Genomic DNA, 26,561 nt, shown 5'->3' with positions numbered 1-26,561 from the left:
GTGTGAACATTCCAATGAGGCTAAATTAGATCGGGAGCAATTTAAAAGTGCAAAATTGAATCAACACGCAGGATTGCAGAGGTGTATTTCAAGGAAAATGTCAATCAAAAGGCGCATTTATTCATCGGACATATTTTCTTCACAAGGACCGAACGTGCTTTCTGTCGTGTTGCCATTTTAGGCTAATTTGAGGCACAAAAGACAAGCAAAATATGATTTTGAAAGAATTTCCTTGGTTCTATTCAACCGGTTCTCATTCAACAGGGCCAAAATAGCTTGCCAAAAAAGGTGAACGGCACAACATGTCCCTCGGGGTTAATTAGCGTATCAGCTTCTCATTTGGAGCTCAGTGTTCAGCGCGCCGCATCTTACCAAGGACATTTCATCGGCATGCTGGCTTTATATCCCATTTTATTTCCCCTTTGTGGTGTTGAACACGTGTTGCGATGAAGATAGAGATAGATGCATGTCGTTGTGTTACAATGCATACCTCTGGACTCGGGACCAATCTGTTGCTGTTCATTTGCCCTAAAGACTGATGAGTTGCGGCTTTTCGGAAAAAAAAATCCCCGGCGACGACGTGCAAACACGGCTTGACACTTGTTCGCACCCCGGCGCGGTTGTTTGCTCACGTCGTCGTGGGAGGAAGCAGCAGGAGGGAGGGAGGGAGGGAGATAGCAATTGAGGGCAAACTACATCTTTATGAAAACACTGACCTGTAAAATTCTCTGGGATATTTGAGATTGGCTTGTCATTGTTTCATGCTCCCTCTCCCGCGTTGGGAAAGTAGAGCAAAACTCTCAGTCCAGAGGTTGCATCTTGGTGTCAGAGGAAGCTTTTTGTATTTGGATTGCTTAAATTGCGCGGCGAACAATGGACAAAAGTATCGGGACAAAAGTATTTCCCAGAAGCGTCCCAATATTTTGTCCATTTCCAACTCGGATACCAAAAAGCTTCCATTTTTTTTTTGCCTTCAGTTCGCTTGTCTTTTAGTTTTTATTTTACGTCTGCCTGATCCACCCCCTACCCACCCCTTGTGCTTGTGCTCCCTCCCACCCACCCTACACAGCCCCCTCGGCTCCCCCCCAGGATGTACACCTGGTCAGCCTCAGCTCCACCAAACTCAAGGTGAGTTGGGCCGCCCCGCCGGCCAGCCGCCGCCACGGCGTCATCGTGAGCTACACGGTCAGCTACCAAGCGCTGAGCGGCGAGGACACGGAGCGACACGAGGTGAGCGGCATCGGCGCCGCCGCCTCAATCTACGTCATCCAGGACCTGGAGCGCTGGACTGAGTATCAGGTGTGGGTGCGCGCTCACACCAAAGCGGGGCCGGGCCCCGAGAGCGCCCCGGTGAGGATGAAAACCCAACCGGATGGTAGGTTGACGCCAGAGATGGCAAACGCACTCTGCACTCTATATACGTCCATTTCAAAATAGCAAAAAGTGAGCTGAGCCGTTGTCCCTCTTTTGTCTGCCTTAGTCTAAGAAAACCCCAAATCTAAATACTCGAGTACAGTGACAAAATGACGACGGGTTGATGCAAATAAAACGCAAGACTTGTCTTCTGCTCCCCCTTTCTTCTTCTTTGTGTCTTGTTTGTTGATTAATAACAAATGAAAGCTTCTTTTTCTCCTTGTTTCAACTTTTTGGAATGTATTGCAGGTTATGTCTCAGACATCACCTCGGGACTTGCCTCTTTGTCACTTCCCTCTCTCACTCTTTGCACACCCCATCCAGGTTCTTAAGTGGAGCACGGCACTCCCTTGCTCCCTCTTCTTCTTCTTCTTCTTCGTTTGTTTGCTACTCCTCAGAGAAATCAGCCTGTAATGAATCTTTTTTGAAGTTCAGCTCATTTCCACGCCGTCACCGCACCCACACGCTGGCCCACATTCTCGTCGGTCCAAAGATTTTGATCCACCGCCAACGCTGCTTTTTTTTTAATCAGTCGTTTCTCTCATCAAAGCTCGGTGCAAATGGCCGACTCAGCATTTTCTCCACTTTGTTTTTGTTTCCCAGTGCCAGGAGCGCCTCCCCGGAAACTGGAGGCCGAGGCGGTCAACTCCACCGCCATCCGCGTGACCTGGAAGCCGCCGCTGCAGAGCAAGCAGCACGGCCAGATCCGAGGCTACCAGGTGGCCTACACGCTGATGGAGAACGGCGAGCCGCGCGGGCAGCCCAACATCCTTGACGTGGTTTTGGCGGAGGATCAGGTAGCTTATGTGCCATGTCTACTTTTGTCATGGTTAATTCTCTGCCGCTTTCCCTCCGAAGATGCCTTTTTTTTCCCCCCTTCGTATCACATCTTACACCACGCGCCATTCCCTATTCACAGTGTGATGATTATCTCAAGAAGCCTATAAAATATCAACTATATTTGTCCTGCCGGCCACAAACATTAATGGGAACACGCAATGGCGCGCCGCCCTCGCCCGCCTCTGAAAAAACATCTCATTTTTCACACTGTCTCTGGCTGGCCCGCGTTTCGGGTTAGCGGTCTGCTTGGGCGGCAAATCCACACTGGCGCGCCCTTGAGCGAGGGGTCTATTAACCCTCATTAACAATCGTAAGTATCCCGCCGTCTTCACCCCATCGCGCGGCGCCAAGGTCAGCCGAGTACGTCGGATCCTTTTTCACCATAGGACATCCTTTTGTCAAAGGCGGAATGAAAATTGTCGGTGTGGACAGATGTCGGCATAAAATTAGCATCATTAGTTGCAGGGCAGCTGGGGGTTAAGTGCAAAGGCTTTGTTTGCCTGGATAAATTGCAGGCTTAGGGAATCAGATAGGAGCTTAATATTCTTGGCAGTCACCTGCAATGAAGGTTTTATCATTTTTAGTGATGCAATACGTCATTTCAATTTTTTTTACGGTCAACATACTGTAAGAGAAAAGACCTCACAATATCAATGTTGATACTCGCATCGTTACTGTCACATTAAATGTTTGATCATTATCCATCAAACGTGTTATTTTGATCATATCAATATTTTTTACACGCAGAGAATACGATGATGCGATATGTAACGATTTTGGTTTGAGCCGCAAATGAGATGGCGTCTTCTCGCGTGTGCGTGAACCTGCCCGGTTGAACTCGACGTGACCTCGAGCTTTCGTGTCTGACAGCTGGGCTTTGTGTCAGCGCCGCACAATTAACACATCTCACAAATTGCCACTGGAGTCGGTCTTGACGACGCCTGTCTCACTCACTTTCTCGCTCTCTCTAAAAACCTGTTGTTCCCGCCGCCTCGGGCATTTCTCTATTGCCTTCTGTGTCCTTTTTTTTCTTTTGCGTCATTCCTTTGCGTGCGAGTCGGTTCCCCTCGATTTAGTCATTTGGAGCGGGCGACCTGCACGGGCCTGCCTCAGACGTCAACGGAGGGAAGGACCACACAGTCAGCCAAAAACTCCCAACGGCCGTTTTCTCGCCCAAGCGTCTCGCCCCTACGTAGTCGTTGCAACTGTGTTGACACATAACACAAGTCATCGGCTAGAACTAATTAAAAAAAAAAAAACACACGCACACTTTACACGTCAAAGTGACTCATTTTATTGTGCATAATTCGTTTTTTATTTTATGTAACAAAAAATAAGGGCATTGTTGTTTTAATTGACACATTTTGCACGCTATATTTTGCATTCTTAAAATTAGGGTACTTTGCTTTTGTTTTATTATTTCTTTTCTGAGTAAATTGATAATAATCCTAATTACCTTCAATAATTTTACATGTATATTGAGTGAAGCAGAATTTGAGCGCAGGTCACATTGACCCGTGAAGAGTTTTGGTGTAGCGAAGAACCAAAACATTCTTTGCCTTGTCACTCAAACCTTATTGCCATGGGATGGCGTCGCTATCACCTCTCCTTCTGCTCGCCTCCTCACGCTTAGCCGCAATGCTACAAGGACCGCTGTTTGCGTGTGTGGGTGCTGCAAGCACCTCTTTTCAATCCGCAGCCCACACAGCACCCTGATTTTCCGTGCTAATTTTAAACTAAGAGCCCAGCGCTAACCGACCTCTTTTTTGCGACCGCGACAGACACGAGCCACCTCCTCTGCTTTGCACTTCTCGTGACCTTTAGGCAATTATTACCTGTGATAAAAGCCCCTTTTCCACTGTGCAATGCCTACTTGGTTCTTCTCGCTAGCGCTTTTTTTTTTTTTTTTGCGTAAATGCCAGCTCGTGTTTCGAGCGTAATAAAGGTAGAAATAAAAATGCATGCCATCGTCAAGTGACCCTGTGATGTGCTAATGTTAGCCTCCCCCTTTCGCTGCGTTGTTTAGTCATTTTTTGTAGTGGTTGAAGAATGACATATTTGTGATTATTATCTGTCTACATGTGTTGCTCCACCATTCATTTAAACTGTTCCTAAGAGAAAAAATCACGTCAAAGGCATTTTGCATTGTTATTAGCCTTAAGCTAACAAACTCATAAGTCGGGTCACGCAAAGTATCTCAAGACTTTAAAGCAAAATACGGACAAACACAATCTTGGAAGGAGAGTTTATCAAAGTGCTCAACCCGGGCGGTAAACGAAATTAGAATTGGCAGGCGCAGCATTGCGCTTTATCATACGTTTATCAGTGACAGCCATCGGAAAGTGGCGCGCTTTGTGGATGAATGAGTCAGCCCGTCTGTTTCTCGACACTTACTGGCCATGTTTGCCTACATTCCGCAGCCGCCTTTTCAGCTCCATTTTGCTTGACCGTTCATGCGTTTGCGCACTTCACGCGTGTTTGTGCTGGCTCTTGCCCGCGTGCGCGTGATTGTGAGAGTGCGTTTCGCTTCAGTGCCTCAGATAGGAGTTGAATAGAAATAGAAAAAAAAAAAAGAAAAAAAAAAGAGCACCTCAACCCGTTTCACTCCATCACTCATGACAGCTCCTTCTCTTCCACCTCACTCGTCACGCCGCCGCCGCCGCCACCTCGTTCTCATTTTGATAGCCACGAATCTCAGCCCGTGTCATCACATTTGCATTCTTCTGCGACATTGACACTTATCGGCCCGCCGTGGTGTTGGAAATAGAAATGTGTGCTGGGGTAATTTAAGAGTTTAAGCAAGAAAAGATTCAAAGACGTGACGAGAACTTAAAAAAGAAGAAACTGAGGGTTGTTTCTGATATTTGAATTGCTTAAAGTGGCTACACTAAACAGTATGAGTCACTTTGGGTTTGACAGTTAATACGCCATCTTACATTCTGTTAATATTTCAATGACATCTCATTTAGTCAGCTAACCAGTTGGGCCGGTAATCTTTGGCTTCATCTTTTTCTTTAGTCATTTTTAGTCAAAATGGCACCGCTCCGCCATTTTACTCTGCAGCACTTTCGCTCTTGTTAAATCACGCCAAGCGCGAGCATCCTTAATCCTTCGCCAAGTCCTTACCGTGACCTACCCGACGGCGCCCATCAGTGAACTTGGCCCACGAGTTGTTGAACTACGCCGGTAAATGGCAAGCGTTTGCATTCCGCACGGAGGAGTTTTGATGTCGGGGCACAAGTACAGTGGCGCCGGTAATAAGATTTCACGCTCGGCGTCGGAGCCGGCAGCAGGAAATGGGCTTTCGCGTCCCCTCGGGAACCTCCCGGGGCGAACAAAGGGGAACGTTTGGGAAACATATTGAAATGTAATGAATAAAATAAAATAAAAAAAGGGTGTGAGGGAAAACACTTTCCTCCATGAAACGTCCACCGCCGTTCCGGTTAATAGAGCTGTGTGGGAACATGTTTTCTTAAGATTGATAGGCAGATGGCGAAACAAGGCAGTGCATCATAACACCAGAAAGTTTCACAATCATTCCCGACCTTGACGACACACACTCAACTTTTTTTTTTACTGCTTCTCCTCCATCACGCTCTCTCTCTCTCTCTTCCTCTGCACAACACCTACATTCATCTGTCTCGCGACGGAAAAAAAGTCCATGTGCTTTTTTTCCGTGTCTGTTGTGTTGCCTCTTGACTCATACTCCTCCTCCTCCATGCACCCCACCCCATGTCCTTTGTGTCTTCTCTCCCATCAGTTCAATATTACGGAGTTCACCAACCATGTGAGTAAGCCTCATGTGTGCTGCTGTTTTTTTTGTTTTTGTTTAACAGGGTCCCAATCTGCAGTTTGGGGGTGTTTATTGTGTGTTTGGGTTCAATGTGTGATGGTGTGCGTGCCATGCCTTAAATGCATTTGATTTGTGCTCTCACTTTATGCATTACAACCACAGCGAGAGATTTAGGACAGGCGCTTTCGGGAATTTGAGAGGAAATGAGTTTTCGGATGGTAGACGCTACTAAATGTTATTCAAAATGTCATTCCCCCCCAAAATACCCGACTTATTTAGACAAAAGCACAGAAGTCTTAAACACAGCCTATTGACAATTAGTGCGGGCCCAACTCCTTTGCTGTCTAAATGGGCCGTCATTGACGTTAAAACATTCATTATTCAGTTCAGCCATTTAAATGGAAGCAAACAAGTCAGGCTGTTTTTGAAATTGGAAAAGAAAGCAAATTAGTGTCAATGTTATTTTATGTTCAGGATGACCCCCAGAATGAGATGTTTTGATTCCATGTCCAGGAAGCAAACTAGTTGGGTCCAAACCTGTATGCATAATTTTAGCCTTGAATATTTTGGTGGTAATATTTAGACCGATTTGATTTCAAAGCCGGCAGCAAACTAGCCTCTTTCTCCATTGCTCGTTAACGTCAATTGATTCCCAAGACGACGTAGCATAACGCGACATAACAAACCCAGCTTAATAAAAGCGTCAGACGATTTATCGCTGTCAAATTGGATTTCTCACGGTTGTCATTGACGAGCCCCTCCCTCTCGTCTATATTTAGCGCAAACTCAGATGCTCACTGATGTCTGCACAGCCGTCTAATCACGAGAGGCGGCCATTTCATGTCACGTTTGGCACGCGCTATTTTCCCGCCGTCGGAACGCGTCACTAAAAAGCTAACCCGTTGTCCACTGGTGCGTTTTATCATCTCTGAGATCAGCAGCGGCCTTTCATGTCGACGACAGCTTCTATGCTGCTGTCACACCTTGGCCTTTTCATGCCGTTAAATTACCTCGGCTCCGTGCTTACGGTTCCCGTGTCGGAGAATTCATCGGAGCGCTGTCGCTATAATAAAACAGCCGTCAAAGATGTTGTTTTGCGAGACGTCACCGAGGACTTGTTAAAAGCGCTTATAATGCAAATGTATTTTTGTGTTTTGTTTTTTTGGGGAGTGTCATTTTTCCCGCCTGTTTGCTGTTCCACTGTTCTATACAAGCATGTCTGTGTTCTTGTGTCATCGTATAGGAAGACCTTTAAAGAGCGTCATCAAAACATCCACATTTCGGGCTGTGCATTTAACTACTGTTGTCCAGTCAAGGACGTGAGACGTTTTACCAAGTGCTCACTCAGACCAGGTCATTCATGTCAGTGCCTTGTCGAATTCTCAACATCAATCAATGGTCCCTGTGTCTTTAAATGAGTTCAGACTCTCGTGGTCTTCCTTGCAGCCGGCATGAACACAGACAAGCCGGTTGATGGGGTTTGGAGTGTTCCTTGTAATTGGACATGGGAGTTTTTCTTGCCCGAGAAAAGTTCCTAGTCCAACTTGTGTGCCTTTTTGAAAGATTCCAAATGGTTCTTTTTTTTCTTTTTACTGGACTTGGTTTGGTAACAGATGGGACCAGAACACCCAGTGGATGTCGATTTGTTTTTCTGGCCGAGCGTCTGAAGAGGCTTGTGTGTGCGTTTGTTTGTAATATGGGCTTTTGTAAATGTCGCCACATTGCAGGAGGCCGTCATTACCGGACTGAAATCTGAGACCACCTACTCCATCGCTGTGGCGGCGTACACCACCAGGGGAGACGGACCTCGTTGCAAACCCAAATTGGTCACCACCACTGGAGCGGGTGAGAGAGTATTCCTCGCCGATGGCTTCTGATGTTATTTTGGAATACTTACTTTTTAATAGCAGTTGAAGCAGTTCTAGCCAATAACGAAGCCTGCACTGTGTGTTGATGATTCCAGTGCCCGGCAAGCCCACCATGATGATCAGTGCCACCATGGGCAACACGGCGCTCATCCAGTGGCAGCCCCCTAAAGACATGGTGGGCGAGCTGATGGGTTACCAGCTGCAGTATAAGCGCACCGACGACGACACGTACACGTCACGCGAGCTGCGCAGCGCCGACGACCACTACACGGTGACGGGGCTGCACAAGGGCGCCACCTACATCTTCCGCCTCAGCGCCCGCAATCGCGCCGGCGTTGGCGAAGCCTACACCAAAGAGATCGGCACCCCCGAGGACTTGCCCTCGGGCTTCCCGTTGAACCTGCAAGTGACGGGCCTGACCCAGTCCAGCACCCAGCTGACGTGGGAGCCGCCGCTGTTGGCCGAGAGGAACGGCAAGATCGTCTACTACGTGGTGATCTACCGGGACATCAACAGCCAGCAGAACAGCACCAACCGCACAGCCGACACGCGCATGACCATCGGGGGCTTGAACCCGGACACCACCTACGACATCCGCGTGCAGGCCTTCACCAGCAAGGGCGGGGGGCCCTTGAGCCCCAGCATCCAAAGCAGGACCATGTCCAACGGTATGAATCGGAACAATCAAAAATCAACTTTTCAGACGTCACGTGACCAAACCCGGGAAACAAGTGAAAGTTTCAATAAATATATTCGACCCTACGACAGGTCTTTGATCAAAAGTTTAGTCGAACGTAAGCTGCGTTTGATCTTTCCCCGAAACACATACATTAGATTAATTGAACACGGTATCGTCTTTGATGTTCACCAAAACACAAGCTTTGGAAAATCAAAGCCTTAAACGAACCATCATTAGTGACAAAAAAAAAACGAGGTTCGGTATTCGCATGCAAAACGTGTGAACATCACGTCCTCTGCTTGTCAGCTTGTCGTTCCTTTTTTCCCTGCTCATCTTCCCCTCCCCCCCCCACATCAGTAGCGTGCCTTCCTCATCGAGACCGGTGTGTGTGTGTTTATTGATTTATGGCCTACTAATCTCATTCCACGCTGCAGTCACAGCATCCTCCCTGCTGTCACATACGCGGTACATCCTGGTGCTTTTTATCGTTGTAGAAAGTCATGCTAGACATTCTTATTCGGGCGCTACGCTCATGTGACTTTGCCCGTGGAGAAGATTCTTCTTTGACATTGCGACTGGTGTTGATGAAAAGGTTTGTTTGCCCGCAGATTTTCCCACCTTGAACTTTGGCGTCAAAGCAGTCATGAAGACGTCAGTGCTCCTCACCTGGGATTTGCCACCCAACTACAAGTCCCAAGTGCCTTTTAAGGTGAGTGTCCACCAGGTCAGGGAATTTTGAGCGCTAACAGATGGCGCAATCAATTTCATTTTTGAAATGTGTGGATCATTACACTTATTTCAGTGATATAAAAGCAACTGCTGTTATGAATTAGCTTGTATTTGCCCAACTAGCGCTCTTTAGCATTAGCGCTGTTTGCTAACGCTGCATCCCCGCTTCAGATCCTGTACAACCAGCAGAGTGTGGAGGTGCAGGGCATCCTGAAGCGCAAGTTGATCACGCAGCTGCAGCCCGACACCAACTATTCATTTGTGCTGACCAGCCGCGGCAACATTGCCGGTGGTCTGCAGCAGCAGGTGTCCATTCGCACCGCTCCCGACCTTATCAAGACCAAGCCCTTGTACACCGCCCATCAGGCGCAGGGTGGCAAGATGGCCATCAATTTGCCCAAAGTGCAGACCACCACACGTGTCAGGTCAGTGGAATGAATGGAGACAAGGTTTCTTTTTTTTTTATTTTATTGTCTGATTGCAAAGTGCTATGTGAAGGCACTCAGGAGCAGTGTTTGCTGGAAAAACATTCTCATTCATCCAGCTCATTTCATCGATTTCAACTGCACTGTTCTCTTTGTCTCGTGTTTTTTAGCGTCTGCGTGTAACAGAGGCTGTAGATATCGTAATGCGTGGAAGACGTCTTCCTCCCCCCCAAAATATTGATTGATTGCAATTCCCAAGTGTACCAAAAGCCTCACTTTTGTCTCAGTTTGAGGGCTCGCTAATGACAGCAATTAGAGCTTACTCACACGGGGCGTCCGATTAACCTCTGGAGTCCTGTGGGCGTTCCAAAGCTCCAGGCTCGTCTGGCTGTGTGTGTGTGTTTTGTTTATATGGGGGCAGATTTTCAAGAAAATTCTAATCTAACCCTTTTCCGGCCTTCAAGTTTGTCCTGGATGTGAATTTTTTTTTTTTTTTTTTCCCTGCCAGATGGTATTACATCGTCGTTCTGCCCGTGTCCCAGTCAGGCCGGCGCTGGAAGAATCCGGATGAGATGGACCTGGATGAGGTGAGTATCAGCCAGCTGGTGAGCGATTGGCACGTTACGTGGCGGGAGAAAGGTCGCCATTAACTCCGACTGGGCGGGAAGTGTCCGCTTGTTACCAATTATCTCCACTGCTCTCCTGGGCTTGAGCACGGTGGAGGTGGTCCAACGTAGGGGGGCGTGACTAATTATTGCATGCCAGGTCTGCAGACAGTGCCCATCTGCTCAGTACACCTGAGAAAGACAATCAAGAAAAGAAATATTATAAAATGAAGTATATCCAATTCATTTGGAAGAATGGATAGATTCAATAAATAAATAAATAAATGCATCAATACATTGGATTTTGAAACATATTGGATTTGATCAAAAGTGCTTTTAAAAAGGCTCGGTCGCCTTAAACCCACAGATATTGTCGTCTCGCGTAGTCTTCATGACTTCTTTATCATTTCTTTTAATAAAGGTTTTCCCGTCCCACGTGGGAACTGAAGCCTAACGACGGCGAGAATATTAATAGCAGCGTATTTAAATAAAGTACAAGGCTGGCAGAGAAAAAGAGGGGGCTCCTTGAGTCATTAAACAGAGAGCGAGCGGGCGAGCGAGCGAGCGAGCGGGCCCATTGTCTCCTCTCTGCGACATCATCATTTAATAACGCCGCATCTGGAGCAGCGCTTGACACTAAACAAAATGCCGCCGCAGCCGCAGTGCTCTGCAGCTGGCTCACTCACCAAATGAGTGAGACAGCTTTTGAGCTTCATTTTAGAAAGCACTAACCACAACCATAAAACACAATGATTAAAATTCTACTAATAGCACCACTAAGAAAATATTACTACTAGTAATTTTACAGGTCAATAAATACTAGATTAAAAAAAAAAAAAAAAATGCAACTCTGAACAGTTTGAAGAAGACTAATCAAATCCATCAATCTGTGGGTCATTTTTTTTTCCCACTGAACAATGCCGTTTGTTTTTTTTCCCCCACAGCTGCTGAAATCGAGCGAAGGCCCCGCACTGAGGCGGCGGCGTCACCTGGACTCGTCCAAGCCGTACATTGCCGCCAAGCTGGCCGCGCTGCCGCCCGCTTTCACGCTGGGTGACGAGAAACGCTACAACGGCTTCTACAACAAGCCGCTGACCAGCGGGCAGGAATACGTTTGCTTCGTGCTGGCCGTCCTGCGATACGAAGGCACTGACAGCGCCTCCAATTATGTAAGTCGCAGCCACACACATAATCAATGTAGAATCCTTTATTTCCAGGCCACGGTTTGTTGCTCGGGCCAAACGAGAACATTCAAATGACATGTTCAGGGTTAAGCGCCGCCTGCTTCCATCAATACCCCGATGATAAATTTCCGATACCGAAGACAACTTGTTGATGACATTGTAAATAGAAATTGTTTTTTTTTTTGTTTTTTTTTTTCAATTTCAGACCAAAAGCCCTCCTCCTCAACTCCCCAAATTAAAAAGGAGTCGACCCCGCTGGCGCTCGCCACATCTCGCGTTTGACAAACTATTTAAGTTTATCGCCCATCCCCAGGCTCTAAGTACGCTGCCGCTGAAGCGTGTCCAGAAAAGGCAGCAATGGAGAGCCAAATCGCGCTTGTTTTTATTGCCACTTAGCCTTTAATACAGCCGCCTCTAAAAGTCATTGCGGCTTGTCCCGCCCCACCCCGCCTCGCAACCCAGCCCCATCTGGCCCCTTCCAGTCCTGAGAGATGCGGCTTTTCGCAAAGCTCCTTACAATACTGAGAAACAAGACGCTTTGGCTTTTTAAGTGGACGCATCAAAAAGAGCGCCGGCGATTGCTCTGGGCTGCCGCTCGACTCCACGCATGCATATTTAGTAGTCGCCGCCGCCCGCCCGCTCCTTCAAGGCAGCCGGTGCAAATCAGGGCTTGTTGCTGCATTTTTAACCGCTGTAAAAAGTATTGTACGGCTGTCACGGAAAGCCAAAAGTCACGCTTGGCTACATAAAAGAACAAGCTGCGTTGTACTTTGTCCGACTTTTAGCTGCAAAGGCGACGAGAAAGCCAACAGAGCCCTGCAAATCGGCGCGTCTTCACCTCCATCTCCTCTCTGCCTTTTCCGCGGGTCTCTTTCACCACCGTGTCGAGAGCAGAAGAGATTGATTAGCACAGCTGGAGTTAAGAGGCAGATGAGGGCCCGGTCACAGGGGGCAGCCTGCTTTAAATATCCCCCCGCCCCTGCCCTGTAAAGGGAGACTCAGATGCTAGGCCGCTGAATTTTCCTCACCTTCAGGAGAATGTTGATAGAAATGTTAGGATTAAAAGCCTCCCTATGAATAAAGGAAGTGCCAAGAAGGAAAGGCCAAAGGTGCGAGCCAGGCTGCGGCGCGAGCCGCGATCCGCTCGACTTAAAGCGGGACGCCGGCCAGCTGTGCCGCTCGACGCCTGTCGGACACGCTCGGCCGCGTTTAATGGGATTCGATATTTGTGTCTTTCTCTGCCAAGCGCCCTCAAGCGTGCGCCGTGCCTCCACCTTTAATCGCCCGCTTCAGTCGCAGACTTTTGGCTACGAAGCGCAGCGTGCTTATTGACAGCTGGGCTAATGTCTTCAACACACCCGGCCGGACGCGCTTTTGTCACCTACGAATTGCATTTACGCTCAGTGTGAATGTGAATTTTGATCAGCCTGTTGTGTTTCTGTTCTAATGAACTCAACACTGCGAGTAAACACAAATAATTCCTCAGTCACTTCCGCATAAGACGTTTCCGTGCATTGTCGCCACTTGCGCTTAATATGCAAGAAAAGTACCACCAAAGTCACCCTTGAGTTCACACGTGTGTTTACGTGCATCACGCCGTTTGGGATTAGCAGAAGTCATTACTCACAGTGGATCTACACTTAATTATATTTGGAGTCGGACCGGAACTGGCATTGAAAATGAGATTATTTTTTCCCCGGCAGAACAGAAGCACAACGACAGAGCTTGTCCCCTCACTGAACCGTCAGTCCAAATCTTTGACAAAAAAAAAAAAAATCCGTGGGTTGCGGCATACTGCGTCAAAACTCACACGGAATTTGTTTTTCATCGCCTTGAAAAGAATCTAATAACGGTATACGCTGTACTGTAAGCACAGTTACTTCTTGCGCCGGTCCTGGTGGTGATTACGAGGCGGCTCTCGCTGATTGCATCACAGAAGCCCCGTGCGAGCGACTCAGCGGGAATTTGTTGACTGTAAAAACAATTCTTTACTGGACTACAAACGACATCGCCGCTTTTCCCCCTGGATCAAAGGCCAGCGCCCGACTTTTAAGAAGCCTTCGTCCATCTGCGGGTGCGAGCGGCCGAGTTCGGTGGCGACGGGAAAGTAGGGAAGGAAGGAAGGAAGAGGGAGTAGCGCGCCGGCGCTGCCGCCTTAACGTGGCTCCAGAACCTGAGGCGGATAAACAAGCCTGGGGAAGTGTGAAATGGGATGATAGATGCTGCTGTGTATAAACAGTATCATTTAATGCGAGAGGCGCGCGAGGGAGGGGAGCTAGCATGAAATACTGTGTGATGTGCCGCAGAGAAGGCGGGAAAGAAGAGGGAGGCCTCTCCTTCGTCCTAAGCAGCCTGGGATGAGCGCCGCCGGCGCGCCAGGCTGGAGTCAAATGTCTTGTACACTAGTGGAATGAATAATAATAAAGAACAAAAAAATATATATATATTTCCTTGATTGCAGTCATCGTTTAAACCGTACGTATAACACATGCTAGGAACCCAGAACATCAAAACTCATCCTAGAACATTAGAAATAAAAGGCTGTAAAATTACAGAATATGCTTACGACAAGATTGATTTTGATTTTTTGTGTGTGTGTGTGTGTTGAAAGCAAGCCATGCAACAAATTGTCTGAATGCGTTGAGTCGCAACGGCCGCGCGAAGGCGCACTCGTACGTTGGCCGCCTCTGATGCTGGTTTTGAAAGAGGCACACGATCATTCCCCAACTTCCATTTTGTGTCTCTTCAGCAACTTCCCCTCGCCTCTCTGTGTCACGCTCTGCTGAGGAGCAGAGCGTGGGCTTCCCTTGGGGGAGGCAGCAAGAGACACATAATGGCTGTCTTTGCATGGATGTTTGTTTTCGCCCCGTTCTCCTCCCCCCTTCGGCTTATTTAAGCCACTTTGGGAAAGACAAGAGGCTCGCGGGGTCAACAGCGAGTCGAAACAAACGTGTTGGTATTTTTCCCTGCGCACTGCGGATTGGGAGCTCCAGGGATGGATGGCAGCGGTGGTGGGGGGCGGGGGGGCGGTAGGCGAGTGCGGGGTGGTTATGTAGCCCACGGGCCAGATCACTGACTGGATATAGTGCAAGTAGCAGAACATCTCTTACTCTCGATGTCTCTTTGCTCGCTGCCAGCTTTCGTCAGCTGCTAGTTCAGTGTAGGAGTTACTACTCACCCGATGTTTCATGCATGCACATCCATAAATCACCAACAAGCTGCGTTTGCACTTCTTCGAGTTCCTCTGAATAGACTCAGACCTTTTGGTAGCGTCCTCGCTGATAAACACTTTCTACCCAGGTTATGGGTAGAATGCCAATGCACAGTTAATTAGCTAAAATGTTAATAAGACAGTTTGTCAAGCGACCTTTTTCTCTCAATGTTGCTGTTCCGTGTGAAAAGTAGCGGCACGATATGACCGAACGTCAAAGGCGACCCTCCAATTTGCCACCTTATGAAATCGTACCTGGCCAGATGACGTGTGCCAAGTAGAAACAGGACTATTTGTCTTTGTTCCGCCACAAACAAAATCTTCCATACTCTTGAAGATAAGTTGTCACAAGTCCAGTAAAGCATGTTCCTTTTGAAGACCATTAGTCTTTGGCCTGACGCTTTCACGCGGGAAGATAACTTATCAAGTTCCAGATACGGCCGAGCTTTACAAAGACGGTTAGTCTCTGGCGTGTAGCAAACAAGATTCACACTGTTGAAGATTGTTCGTCAAGGTTCACTTCGGCGACGATTGGCCTGTCACAGATGAAACTCAGTCTCATCATAAATACCAGAAGAGCCAGACCTTTCCCATTCCGAGTGGAGCTTCAGATTATCTCCACAAACAGGGAAGACGACAGAGGGCTTCCTTTTCCTACCGTAGGGCAGAATTTAAAAAAAAGAAATGACCCCGTGGCGTAACAAATGACTGCAGCTGTGCTTTTTTTTTTTTTTTTTGCATCTGTCACAGCAGTGGACCCATCCAATTGAACGGCGCTAAAATCTGATAAACACAGCAGCTCACAATGAAATGACCATTGTGGAGCCAGTCAAGTTCCACTTCTTGGATTCTTCAACCCGACTGCCATGAAGATTTTTTTCCATTTCAGCTCATTGATGTGTAGCTTGTAAACAAGAAGGCCATGGCGGGCAGCTCTGGTAAACCTTTCTGTGCGACTCCGTCATGTAAATCCAATCAACGTTTATTTATTTAATGCTGTGCATTAAATGTTGTGATCTAAGTCCCACTTTATGGTTCAACTTGCAAATGCCTCGCAGTAATTACGCTGCCACTCATAAGCCTTAAAGCGTCTTCTCAGTCCAAAGCCACTGAATGTTTTCGTATCAAATTGCACTTGCCCAACAAGGTACAGCAATTCTGCCGTTTAGGATTATTTTTCCCCTTTAAAATAAAAGTAGACTTTTTTTATTTTTTATTTTTATTCAGGCATTAAGAACCTAAGAACTCATGCCGACAGTGGAAGTTTTTTTTCGAAACCGCCTTTTTGCTTCAGAAACTTTGATGACTTGGTCCCAACCTGGAAAGATTTTCTGGCGCCCTCTATTGGCAGAAATGTTATTACAATAAGCGTTTTATAATTCAGCTGCATCCTTCCAGTGTTTTTGTCACCTTTTCACTTTCACACTCGACTTCTCGTGTGTGTGTGTGTGTGTGTGTGTCCACATCGTCCCTCACGCAGCTCACGCACCCGCTGCGCACATTTTCCTGGCTCAAGTTGCGATAACAGAAGTGTATATACGACTTTGAGCCCATTTCAGTTTATCTTTCCAATTAATATCTGCCTTTGTGCCGCCGAGCGGGCCGCTGTGCCACTAATGATGCGGATTACCGCCGCCTGCCGGTGCCAGCGCACGCTGGGAGCGCCACTTTCCCCCGCCAGGGCCCGCGATCTGTCACCCGCGGCCCTCCTCTCTTCCCAAACGGCGTTCAATGAGCGGCACGCTGAGCTCTAATGATGAGAAGCTTTGCCGCGCTCTCGTCTGTCGCGTCGCTCTCCCGCTGTACCTGCGGCTCACACCTTCGCCCCTCTGCCTCATCTTCCTTCTCCTCGCCGCCATTTGAAGACGAAGGACCGGGGAGTTGTCTCATTTACACGGCCCTGTCAGCGTCTCCCCCCCCCCCACACACACACACACACACACATACCCACTTTTCTCGCTCAAGCGTCACACCGCGCACACTAATGAAGGAGAGTTGATGCCCCCCATTTATCCTTAGCGGAACTCAGAGATAGGGGCGACATTTTCCCGCCTCCCCTCGCTCGCACTGCTTGAGTCTCATCAGGCTACCATTTTGATGCGAGATGGCGGAAAAACATATGCTACCAAGAAAAGCTTTCGTTTGGGGTTACGTTGAAAATTGCAGGGTTTTTTTGTTTTTTTTAACCCTGCTCAACTATCTGATGGTAACCTGATAAACCTTTTCACAGTGATGTCACAAAGTCACATGACATCACCTGTAAAGACTCTTTCTGAATGTTTTGACTGTGACGAGCCATAGAACAGCTTTGCAATGGCACGTGATTCTCACTGATCTCCCCCCCTCCCTTCCGACAGATGACGTTTTCCGCCAGTCCTTATTCGGACCTCATCCAGGTCACCACACAGTCGGTGATTGCGGGGGCGGAGCAGACGGAAATGCTGTGGGTGCTGGGCCCCGTGTTTGCCGTGGTGCTCATCATCAGTATCGTCATAGCCATCCTGCTCTTTAAGAAGTAAGTGGCTCTCTTGGTGTTTGTGCATGTGACGTAATCACCACTCAGTGTCATTATTGTGATGCTGAATTCATTGGACAGTTGAAGAGTCACCCAACGCGGTTACAGAAGTCAAATGTTTGCAGTTTTTTGCGTCATTCCTAAATGCCTTTTTGCGACGGACAGGTTCAAGCTTTAAATTTGAGTCACCAGAATGTTTCTATGATGTCAAACACTTTTATTGGCCATAAGAATGCAAACAGGAATAGCGCACAAGTGAGTTGAATACAAAACACTACATAGGGTCAAATTTAAGATCTAATCACCTCGTCGCCAAAATATGTCAAGTTTGCCAAAAACTGTTGTTCAAATATTATGTTTTCTTTCATTTGAAACAAGTCATTCATCTGAACAACTTCAACCTGAAGATACTCATCACATTTTATTTTATCTACCTTATCTGGTGGACAAATATAAGCCTACAAATAGAAAGCCCGAATTAAAATAATACAAATAATCACCTTCACATCTTTTGGACAATAATCTTATCCCGATGAGTCATCACATTTCAAAAGAACGGTATTGAAAAGGCAACCTGTTCGCCAGTCAGCCCCCCCTCGCCTAGTCTTCATATCGGGCCTGGAGATAGCCCACCGCTGCACCTACGCCGGAACCCTTTTCTCTGTGCCGACAGATTGACAGGAGGGAGTGTGGGCTGCAAGATGTGAGGCCTTTTTTTTCTTCTTTCGGCTGCCAATAAAACACACAAAGCGATAATTGAGTTCTCGCCAGAGCGGTTGTTATTGCTACCTGCTCGTTTGCCAAACACAGAGCCTGCTATGGACTTGTTGGTGGAAAAGTGGCCTGCCGGAACATCTCATGCTTGACATTTTCAAAGAGCTGGATTAAAACAAGAGAATAATAATTGCCTATTAATCCCTTGCCTCCCTCTCCTTCCCCTTTCTTTATGAACGCAGCAAACAGGAGAGGTGGGTACTGTCACTCATCATCAGTGGTGTCTTCCATTCGTGTCGTGCGGTCGGTCGGTCGGTCGGTCGGTCTTCGCTGTGAGTCTGCTTCCTCTCACGGGCAAAATGATGAGAAAATGCAAGGAAAGCAGACTCTGTCATATTTGTTGGCTTTTAACAGACGTGAGATGCAACAGACTCACTTATCATGGATAAACAGGTCCAAATATGTTTATAACAGCCAACTCTTAAGAAACACCAATAGTGACAGGACATAGTAAATAAGACAAAATGTTGCCGGGGGGGCTTTCAATGCCATTGTGTTGGAGACAAATATTTATGGGCAGTTGTTGCTGTGGCGGCTAAAAGCAGGTTAAAGTGAGTCACGGGAGGTGTCCCATTTGCGCTTGGTGTGGCTTTACATGTGCATGTTCCACATGTGTCGAGCGTGTTCCTCATCACATCTGTCCTGTTGGCCTGTCCGTCTTGTGCTTCATTATTCATCCAACGCCGGCATGTGACCCCAGCGCTCCCTCCCGCCCACATGCGAATACGGCAAGGCAGCACAGGGCTGCAAAATGGCCTATTGTCAAGTAAATGCCAGGCCGCAAAAAGAAATGTTCCCGTCTTTGAAGCTGACATTATCCGCAGAGACCCGGTCCTTCCTGGCAGAAGTTTTAACAAAGGGCTTGTTCCGCTCTCATTAAGGAGGCCGCTTACTGCACAAACACATTCAACAACGGCCGAGTAGATTGTCACGCTCATTTTGAATAACCTTATTGAAATGGCGTTTAACCATCCTGTTGCATTTGTTTCTCCGGATTGGCAATAATGGTCCATGGTCACGTAGATACGGCACGTTTAATTATCCAAGTGTAAAAAAAAAAAAAAAAAGTTCCAATAGGACTAATCTTTGCTTACCAGCTTTAGGATGTGCAAAGGTAGAATATTTGGTTTTATTGTATGTTGATGGAAGGTCATGGAAATGGGTATGCGCGCACAGTCTGTCTCTCAGGGAAGTTTGTCTTAGATTACCCGTCACGCTGCTAGCATTAGCTTAAGACCCCGCCGTTTAACGTAACAGGTGGCGCGGGTTCAGGCAGCTGTACATCTTCTCAGCAGAAGGCCTAAAAACCTGCACTTTATGGGGCGTAGTGAGATGTGAAACTTCCACCGGGTGTCTCCGCTTGCAGTCGGAAGGCCTGTTTTGTACAATGTGTGTGCGCGCTTGTCAACAGATGCTAACCGTCCCAACTTTACAATACATATCCACCCGATGGACAACGTTGCGCTCGACTGAGTGGAGCTAAGTTTCACCAGGCGGCACAGGTGCTGCAAAACCGGTCTCAATTATCCGGCCACCCAGCTGATGAGCTAATTACAGCAACCGCCTGTTTTCCTCTCACTCTGGAAAGATTGTAAACACAACGTGTTGTTGGCACACCCGCGCACACATAACTGTGAAAATCTCGCATATGCACATGGATGAATTCCCACACAGCAGCTGTCATATATTCAAACCGTGGCCAGACCACTCCAGGAAAATGATGCTTTTTCGATCTCCTTAACTGCGAGACTAACGAGGACATTATCTTGGTCCTTAGCGCTCTGCTTGGGCACATTCTCTGGCTGGCTAGCTAGCTATGCTAGCAACCTTAGCCAAGCCCAGTTGGCCTTCCAGGAAATTCCGTCATGCCGTCCAAGCAGGAAGTTCAGTTGAGAACAAGATCATACCAGCAAGTTCAGCCAAACCATAACACGTTCAGGAACATCGACCATAAATATAATACGGGAAGTTCAAGACTGATTTATGAAACTGATGAAACACACTACCAACAAGAAATGGAATCATATCTTTAAGTTGAGAAGGGACCCTTGAGGAAGTTGCCAGACCCAGTTTTCTAGTTCTTATTGCAGAGAGAAATAATCAGTGTCACTCTCAATCATCTCGTCATTTTCACTTAAGTGGATAAATGGCTGCCTCTTGGTGGGGCGTCCCTTTAATGCCGTCTTGTTGTTGTTTGTTTCTCTCCCCAGGAAGCGAGCGTCGCCCCTGCCCAAGGACGAGCACTCGGGCGGAGTGAAAGACTCCCTGCTGCCCAACACCTCCGACCCCGTGGAGTTGAGACGGCTCAACTACCAGACGCAAGGTAGGAAACAACCCAAGCCCCCCTCGCTGCATGTCGTCGACATATGGTTGCGTTCGCGCAGCCCCGCAGGTGTGGTTTTGATCAGTCACTCAGTGGATCCTTGCAAGTAAACTAGTCCAGATTTTTAGTCACCAGATGAACTAAACTATTTTAGTGCTGAAATGAATGGACCACATCAGAGTTGCTTTGTCCTGTTAGCTACCAATGCTATCATTGACATCATTGGCGCTAGAAGATGAGAGTCGTCATTATTTGGCAAAGTTCCGTTCCTTTGAAACTCGGGATGGTGAATCAGAATTCTCCGCAGACTAGCCCAGTAGTAAATTTGAGTGAAATCCTAAATATTGGGATGAAACACAATTGCAGTCCATCAACATTAAACTGTCAAAGTTGAATGCTAACCAAACTTGCTGTGTGGCCATGAATTCGCTGGGCAAACCACTTGACTGCCCGCCGTTTATGAACCATTGCCCCCGTACAGTAAATATTGACGTGCTCATAAATCAACTGGAGTTTGATTCCAAACTAAATTAGCCCGACATTGCGGCTAAGGCTCCAGACAGGGAAAAGCCGTCTTTTCGCCAGTGCTTTTAGAAAGTGACACAATCCCGTCACGGTTGCTGACTCGTAGCTTTAGGAATGCGTTTCAAGCGCCAGCCGGTCTTTTTCCTCTTTGTCGCCTTTGTGGAGAAGCAAAACTGAGATTTCAACCGAGCGTTACCAGGTCTGTCACCGTCGCTTGGTGCACACTAGCCCGGTGGGTGGGGGAGGCTTTTGTTGAGGTGTCCGACCTCAGCCTTCTTCTTCCTTTTTCTTCCACCCCCCTCATCAGCCCCCCCAACTAGTAATGAGTTGTGCTGCCTCTGATGTCAAGGTGAGCTAGGTGGATGGAACAATGGAGCTGAAAGAAAATGTCAACCCAGGAACAGACATGCGTGTGTGTGCATTGATTCCTATGTGTACATTCCGTCTCACAGGTTATTAAAGAGCACATTGAAGTACACACAGCCTCTTTGAGCCCCTGCAGAGGAATTAAGCATGGCTGCCGCTCGCTCGCTCGCTCGCTCGCTGGCTCTAAAGGATCCCTGTTCTCCCCTCCTCCCACTCCACCTCTCTTAGCCTTTTGTCTTCCATTTTCCCTCCTTTTTTCATCTGTCATTCTCTGACGCCCCCTTCCTTTCCCGGAACGTCATCATCTATCTGCGTCTTTCTTTTTTTTGTTTCGGCGACAGAGGCGTTTCTTATGAAAGCTGGGCGAGCCTTCGCCTGCCATTTCTTGCTCTCTTTGACTTGATTGTTCCACAGTGGGGGGGGACATTCCTGCCTTGATTGTAATTTTTGCTAAATGCTCTCGCAACAATAAATATTTGTCATGTAGAAATAATCATTTCAAAACATGTACCTCAACTCTTCTTGTTGCGCCTTTGCTTCTTTCCTCCATGACTTTCCTTTCTCTCTCTGACAGGTCCCAGCTCTCACCGCAGCCCCAACACGCCAAGTTAGTCTACTATGTCGTCCCCCCCACCCTTCCTCCACCACAGCAGTACAGTTCAGTCATATTTCATGGCCCTGTATATTGATTTGATTGTCAATCAAACAATCAACCCTGGGCCTTCCGATGAACGAACCGTACTGCTCAGGTGGTAACAGTTGTCAAGCGTGTCTCTCACTCGCTGCCATTCTTTGTTGGCCACATCATAATCCCACCAGTCTGCAAGCGGCGGACTTCACGGCTAGCCGAGCACGCGTGTTCTAAACGAGCTCGTCTATCTTTTGTCCTGACCCTCCATTACATCCGTCAAAGACTCGTCTGGCTGCGGAGAGGTTCATGTTCACGTGCCGCTTTTAATTGGATTCATCACTCAGGTGCCACGCCGTGTAATGAATGCGCTTTGGGCGGCTTGTTGCTTTGAGGACAAAAGCGCTTTCAAAAAGCGTATTACTCGACATGGCACCTGCTAGCCAGAGACAGAGCCGCTCTGTATTTGTTTACCCGTTTAACCTGCGGCAAATTGATGCGGGTTTTCAGGTTATGGAAATTTGCCACAGCGGGTGTGTAGTCAGAGTACACTGCTTTTAATGAAGCAGCATGTGACTCAGGTTGTTTTTGCAACTGCACACAAACAGCTTCATGCAAGCTGTTTTTTTGAGTGTCGTTTTATCTGGTGCTGTTGGGCGGTGTTTATTATTGTGAATAGCTATATCTTGGTGTGAAGGTGACACACGAGACGGATGCTGAACTCCGCGCGATCTCACTAGTTCCCCGGCTATGTGTTTTAAGCCATGATCAAAGGCGCGGGGGGGGGGAATTTGTGCTAACAGATTAGCAACAACTCGCCGCAATAACACCAGAAAAGAGCAGGGGCTGATGCGAAAGGAATCCAGGCCAAGTGCTCCAGGCTGCGCCAAAGGACGCTCTATTGTAAAAAGAGATATTTTCAAAGAAATTAGTCCTGGCAGTTGACCAGTCCCTTTTTTTTCCCCCCCCCGTGAAATAAGAGTGTGACTGATCCGCTGAGACTTAACGGAATTCTCACTCTCTCCGGAGCCACGTTTGTTTCTCATCCCCAAATGTCCAGAAGCATGCCTCTCATCCCCCGTGGGTGGGTCACCCACCTGTGTCGTCCATCGCTCGCCATCTGTCGTCACACATACGGACGCATCAACGCCACCTCATGGTCCCGCATTGTCTTGTGACGTTCAGCGACATCTTAGCCATTCTTACCCCTCCTCGATTCCTCTTTTAGGGATGAGAGAGCACCCGCCCATTCCCGTCACCAGCCTGGCCGACCACATCGATCACCTCAAGGCCAATGACGGCCTGCGCTTCTCCCAGGAGTATGAGGTAAGATCAACGCGCCCGAGCCCTGCTGGGTGGGGATAGCGAAAATTCAAAAGTAAAAAAAAATGGCGCAATTGTGTATGCCACACACATTCAATGACCAACAAAAAATAGGACATCTTAGACATGGACCAAAAAAAAAATAATCAAGATGGCATCAAAGTAATATTTTTGTTATTTTGGCCTGTCCCAAGAAGCGCATAACAAAGGTAAATTTCCCCACCCAGGACATTTGTAGCACTTTAATCCCATCCCAACACATCTTAATTACACTAAAAGCAGCTAGTATTTTTTTCTTTTTTATTTGTACACAAACTAGCAGATGGTAACAACGCAAAAGCAATCAGCGCGCGTCTCAATACGCGCATCTTATGATGCAACTCGGCGAGGGATTACCTCTCGTCCTCGATAAAAAGGAGCAAGTAAAATTAGCATTTAAAGTGGCGCATTGCTTTGGAGAGCGGACGGCGAGATGTCCTCGTGTAAAGAAAACATCTGAAAATATATATTTTTTTAATTATTTGTTCGGACATTTCAGTCTGTTTTCGGGTCCCAGTGATTGAATGGCTGGATTGATTTAAGGATCAGAGGGAGACGCCGTTCCGATTTGGAAACAGTTATTTTCTTCCCTCCAACCGTATAATGGTAATACAAAGAGTCTGAGGGTTGAACTGCAGGCATTTGTCAACAGCTACATAATAAATATTATTATCAACTACTTCATAAGTGTGCTTTCACTTCCACTTTTATAGCTTTGAGGTACTCAAAGCATTTTCTCTTGCCAATTATCATTTGTGAGAAAAAAACTTACACATGAATAAAAAATAAACAGAATGACGAGTTAATCCAGAAACGTGTGTACACAACACACCGGTAGGGTTGCCAGTGGTGGCATTAGCTGGAAATGAATAACGTGCGCCTCCAAAGCGGCACGTTGCCCTCGCAACGTGTTGGGGCTGGCTAGCCCGCTATGATGGCGGGCAGCCGGCCCGGCTCTGGCAAACAAGGGATAGGGCGCCTCCATGGGGCGGCAGATGGTGCGTGACATCGCTCCTGGCACTTTGGTCACCTCTAGCCAATTCTGGTGTCGAGTCACGTGCGGGACCAATGGCCGCCGGCCTGGCTTTCCCAACCCTGACCCCCTTGGTTCGTTTAAGCCTCATTTGTCTCCCGACCGCATACGTATTGATCGGCCGGGGATGTGCGACGGCGTCCTATACGGTGCATCGATAATGTCAGCCGCTCTCATGTTATTTGCTATCGATCGTCCGCCAGCGACTGTGCTGCTGAAGCGCCTTGGCTAATTTCCCCCAGCGGAACCTCCCTCGCACCTGGCAATTCCAACTGGGGGCAGTCTCCAAAATGCCCCCGCATGGCCTTGTGGTCATAGTTAGTTGACATTTTGGGTGAAACTGAACCATTATCGTTGAGTCTAGAAATGCACTTCTATCTTTTAAACTACTTTTCTCTCGTGGGTCAAATTGACCCGTTTGAAAACTTAAAAAATTGTATGATTGATTAGGCTTACTTTTAAATGTCTCTTCAAAATAAATGTAAAGCTGGAACTCATCTTGACTCGATTGCAACGATGATGCTATGACAACGCTATGCTAATGCTTGCCATTCCTCCCTCCCTAGTCCATCGATCCCAGCCAGCAGTTTACGTGGGAGAATTCCAACATGGAAGTGAACAAGCCAAAGAACCGCTACGCCAACGTTATCGCCTACGACCACTCCAGGGTGGTGCTCACGTCCGTTGACGGTAAGAGCCGAAACGTGACGCAAAGTCAGCCAAGGGAATGCGGACTGAAACACAATTTTGCTTCCCAGCAGTCCCAGGTAGCGACTACGTTAACGCCAATTACATCGATGGCTACCGGAAGCAGAACGCCTACATTGCCACGCAAGGACCGCTGCCCGAGACGCTCAGCGACTTCTGGAGAATGGTGTGGGAGCAGCGCTCCAGCACCATTGTCATGATGACGCGACTGGAGGAAAAGTCCAGGGTAAGGATGGGCCACCAAACATTTAGGGTGAAGAAAAAAAAACCACAAGAGACAGAAATAGAGTCAGAAAATAATGAATTATTAAACAACGTAAAAATATATGAAAATATTAGGTGGCACAATTACATAAGTACAGGATAGAAAGAAAAACACTAGAAGTATTAGATCCAAATATTTGGAAATAATACAACAATAATACAAAATTTTCTGTCCAAAAAACATTTGAAAAAAAAGATGCAATTATTAGGAAGAATACAACACGTTTGATGGTAGCCCAAAATAAACTGTCATTGTCATTAAAGCAAGAAGAAAAGCCGCCCAGGAAAAAAAAAAAAAAAAGCAACAGAATACTTACAAATGTAGCAAAGTTGCTGTTTGCGGCTAATCCTGCTTAATAATAAATATGTTCCTTGTTCTTTGTAACTTAACCTCGGCAGGCCCTCTTAATGAAAACCTCAATTGTCGGATGATCCCCCCCCCCACTATACGTCCGCAGACAGAGCTTCCTTTCTTTGCCGCCTGCTTGCGCTCAGCTGGATTTGTCAGCCTGATCAAAGTGCCATCATTCCCAAAGTTTCTCCAAACCCTCCACACCTGTCTGCCGGACGGATTTCCATAATAATGAGAATTACATTCCTCATTCATTACCACGACGCACACATAATACTAATATGTTTTTGCAGCCAGCGTCGACTTTGCGGCTTGTGTTTATGCTCCCCGCCTGCGTTTGGCCCTTGAGACGACGGGAGCGGGAGGAAAAAAAAAAAAAAAACTCTTTTAAGTTGAAGTTAAGAGGATTGTCACCCAACATTTGCCCGCGTCTAAAAATATAGCCAAACTATACGCACACAAAAAAAAATAATAATGTTGGGAAAGTTTTTAGAAACATAACCTTCACATAACGATCAGTTTACAAGTTACAAGGAAGCCTTGAAGGAAGGAAAAATAATTACCCGCTTTTCCGTTCCATCCATCAGCATAAATATAAATACGGCGAGCGCCTTTGTCAGGTAAGCGCTTGACGGCAACATAACACGGTATGTTTTAATTTAGCGGCTCCCCGGGCCATCACTCATCTCGGCAAATTGGCCGACGCGCTTATGAAAGCGAAGCGCGCTCCGTCATACGTATAAACGTGTGTTTATCGTGCGTTCAATCACACCTCACCTTGCCACCTTGCGTTAAGACCGACCGCCTGGCAGAGGAAGCGGAATGTAAAGTCACTTTGTCACCATCGTAAAACCTTTATTAGCCCTGTTTGAAGTGACTAACAAGTTGTTAATCGGAGTCGTCATTTTAACGTTGCAAAGGGGGGGTTGGCCACCATTTTCTTTCCCCTTGCTACATTCCTGTG

At 47.3% G+C, this 26,561-nt stretch overlaps 1 protein-coding gene across 4 annotated transcripts in view; it reads left to right on the top strand.

Annotated features, from left to right (window-relative positions):
- LOC147045882 (receptor-type tyrosine-protein phosphatase F-like) overlaps positions 1-26,561 on the top strand; it is a 180,470-nt gene that overhangs the window by 148,793 nt on the left and 5,116 nt on the right. For 2 of the 4 annotated variants that reach the window (XM_085929539.1, XM_085929541.1), the window contains 14 exons: positions 1,070-1,375; positions 2,017-2,210; positions 6,014-6,040; positions 7,774-7,891; positions 8,010-8,582; positions 9,202-9,302; positions 9,494-9,747; positions 10,256-10,334; positions 11,297-11,521; positions 17,105-17,262; positions 20,247-20,359; positions 23,107-23,204; positions 24,840-24,963; positions 25,032-25,207. In XM_085929539.1, coding sequence (XP_085785665.1) covers positions 1,070-1,375; positions 2,017-2,210; positions 6,014-6,040; positions 7,774-7,891; positions 8,010-8,582; positions 9,202-9,302; positions 9,494-9,747; positions 10,256-10,334; positions 11,297-11,521; positions 17,105-17,262; positions 20,247-20,359; positions 23,107-23,204; positions 24,840-24,963; positions 25,032-25,207 — 2,546 coding nt within the window. The remainder of the gene's footprint in view (positions 1-1,069; positions 1,376-2,016; positions 2,211-6,013; positions 6,041-7,773; positions 7,892-8,009; positions 8,583-9,201; positions 9,303-9,493; positions 9,748-10,255; positions 10,335-11,296; positions 11,522-17,104; positions 17,263-20,246; positions 20,360-23,106; positions 23,205-24,839; positions 24,964-25,031; positions 25,208-26,561) is intronic. The other 2 variants (XM_085929542.1, XM_085929543.1) reach the window with 2 other exon arrangements.

Source organism: Syngnathus leptorhynchus, chromosome 14, assembly GCF_054491065.1.
Source record: "Syngnathus leptorhynchus isolate UIUO chromosome 14, UIUO_Slep, whole genome shotgun sequence".
NCBI lineage: Eukaryota > Metazoa > Chordata > Actinopteri > Syngnathiformes > Syngnathidae > Syngnathus > Syngnathus leptorhynchus.
This window is presented reverse-complemented; position numbering and strand designations above follow the sequence as displayed.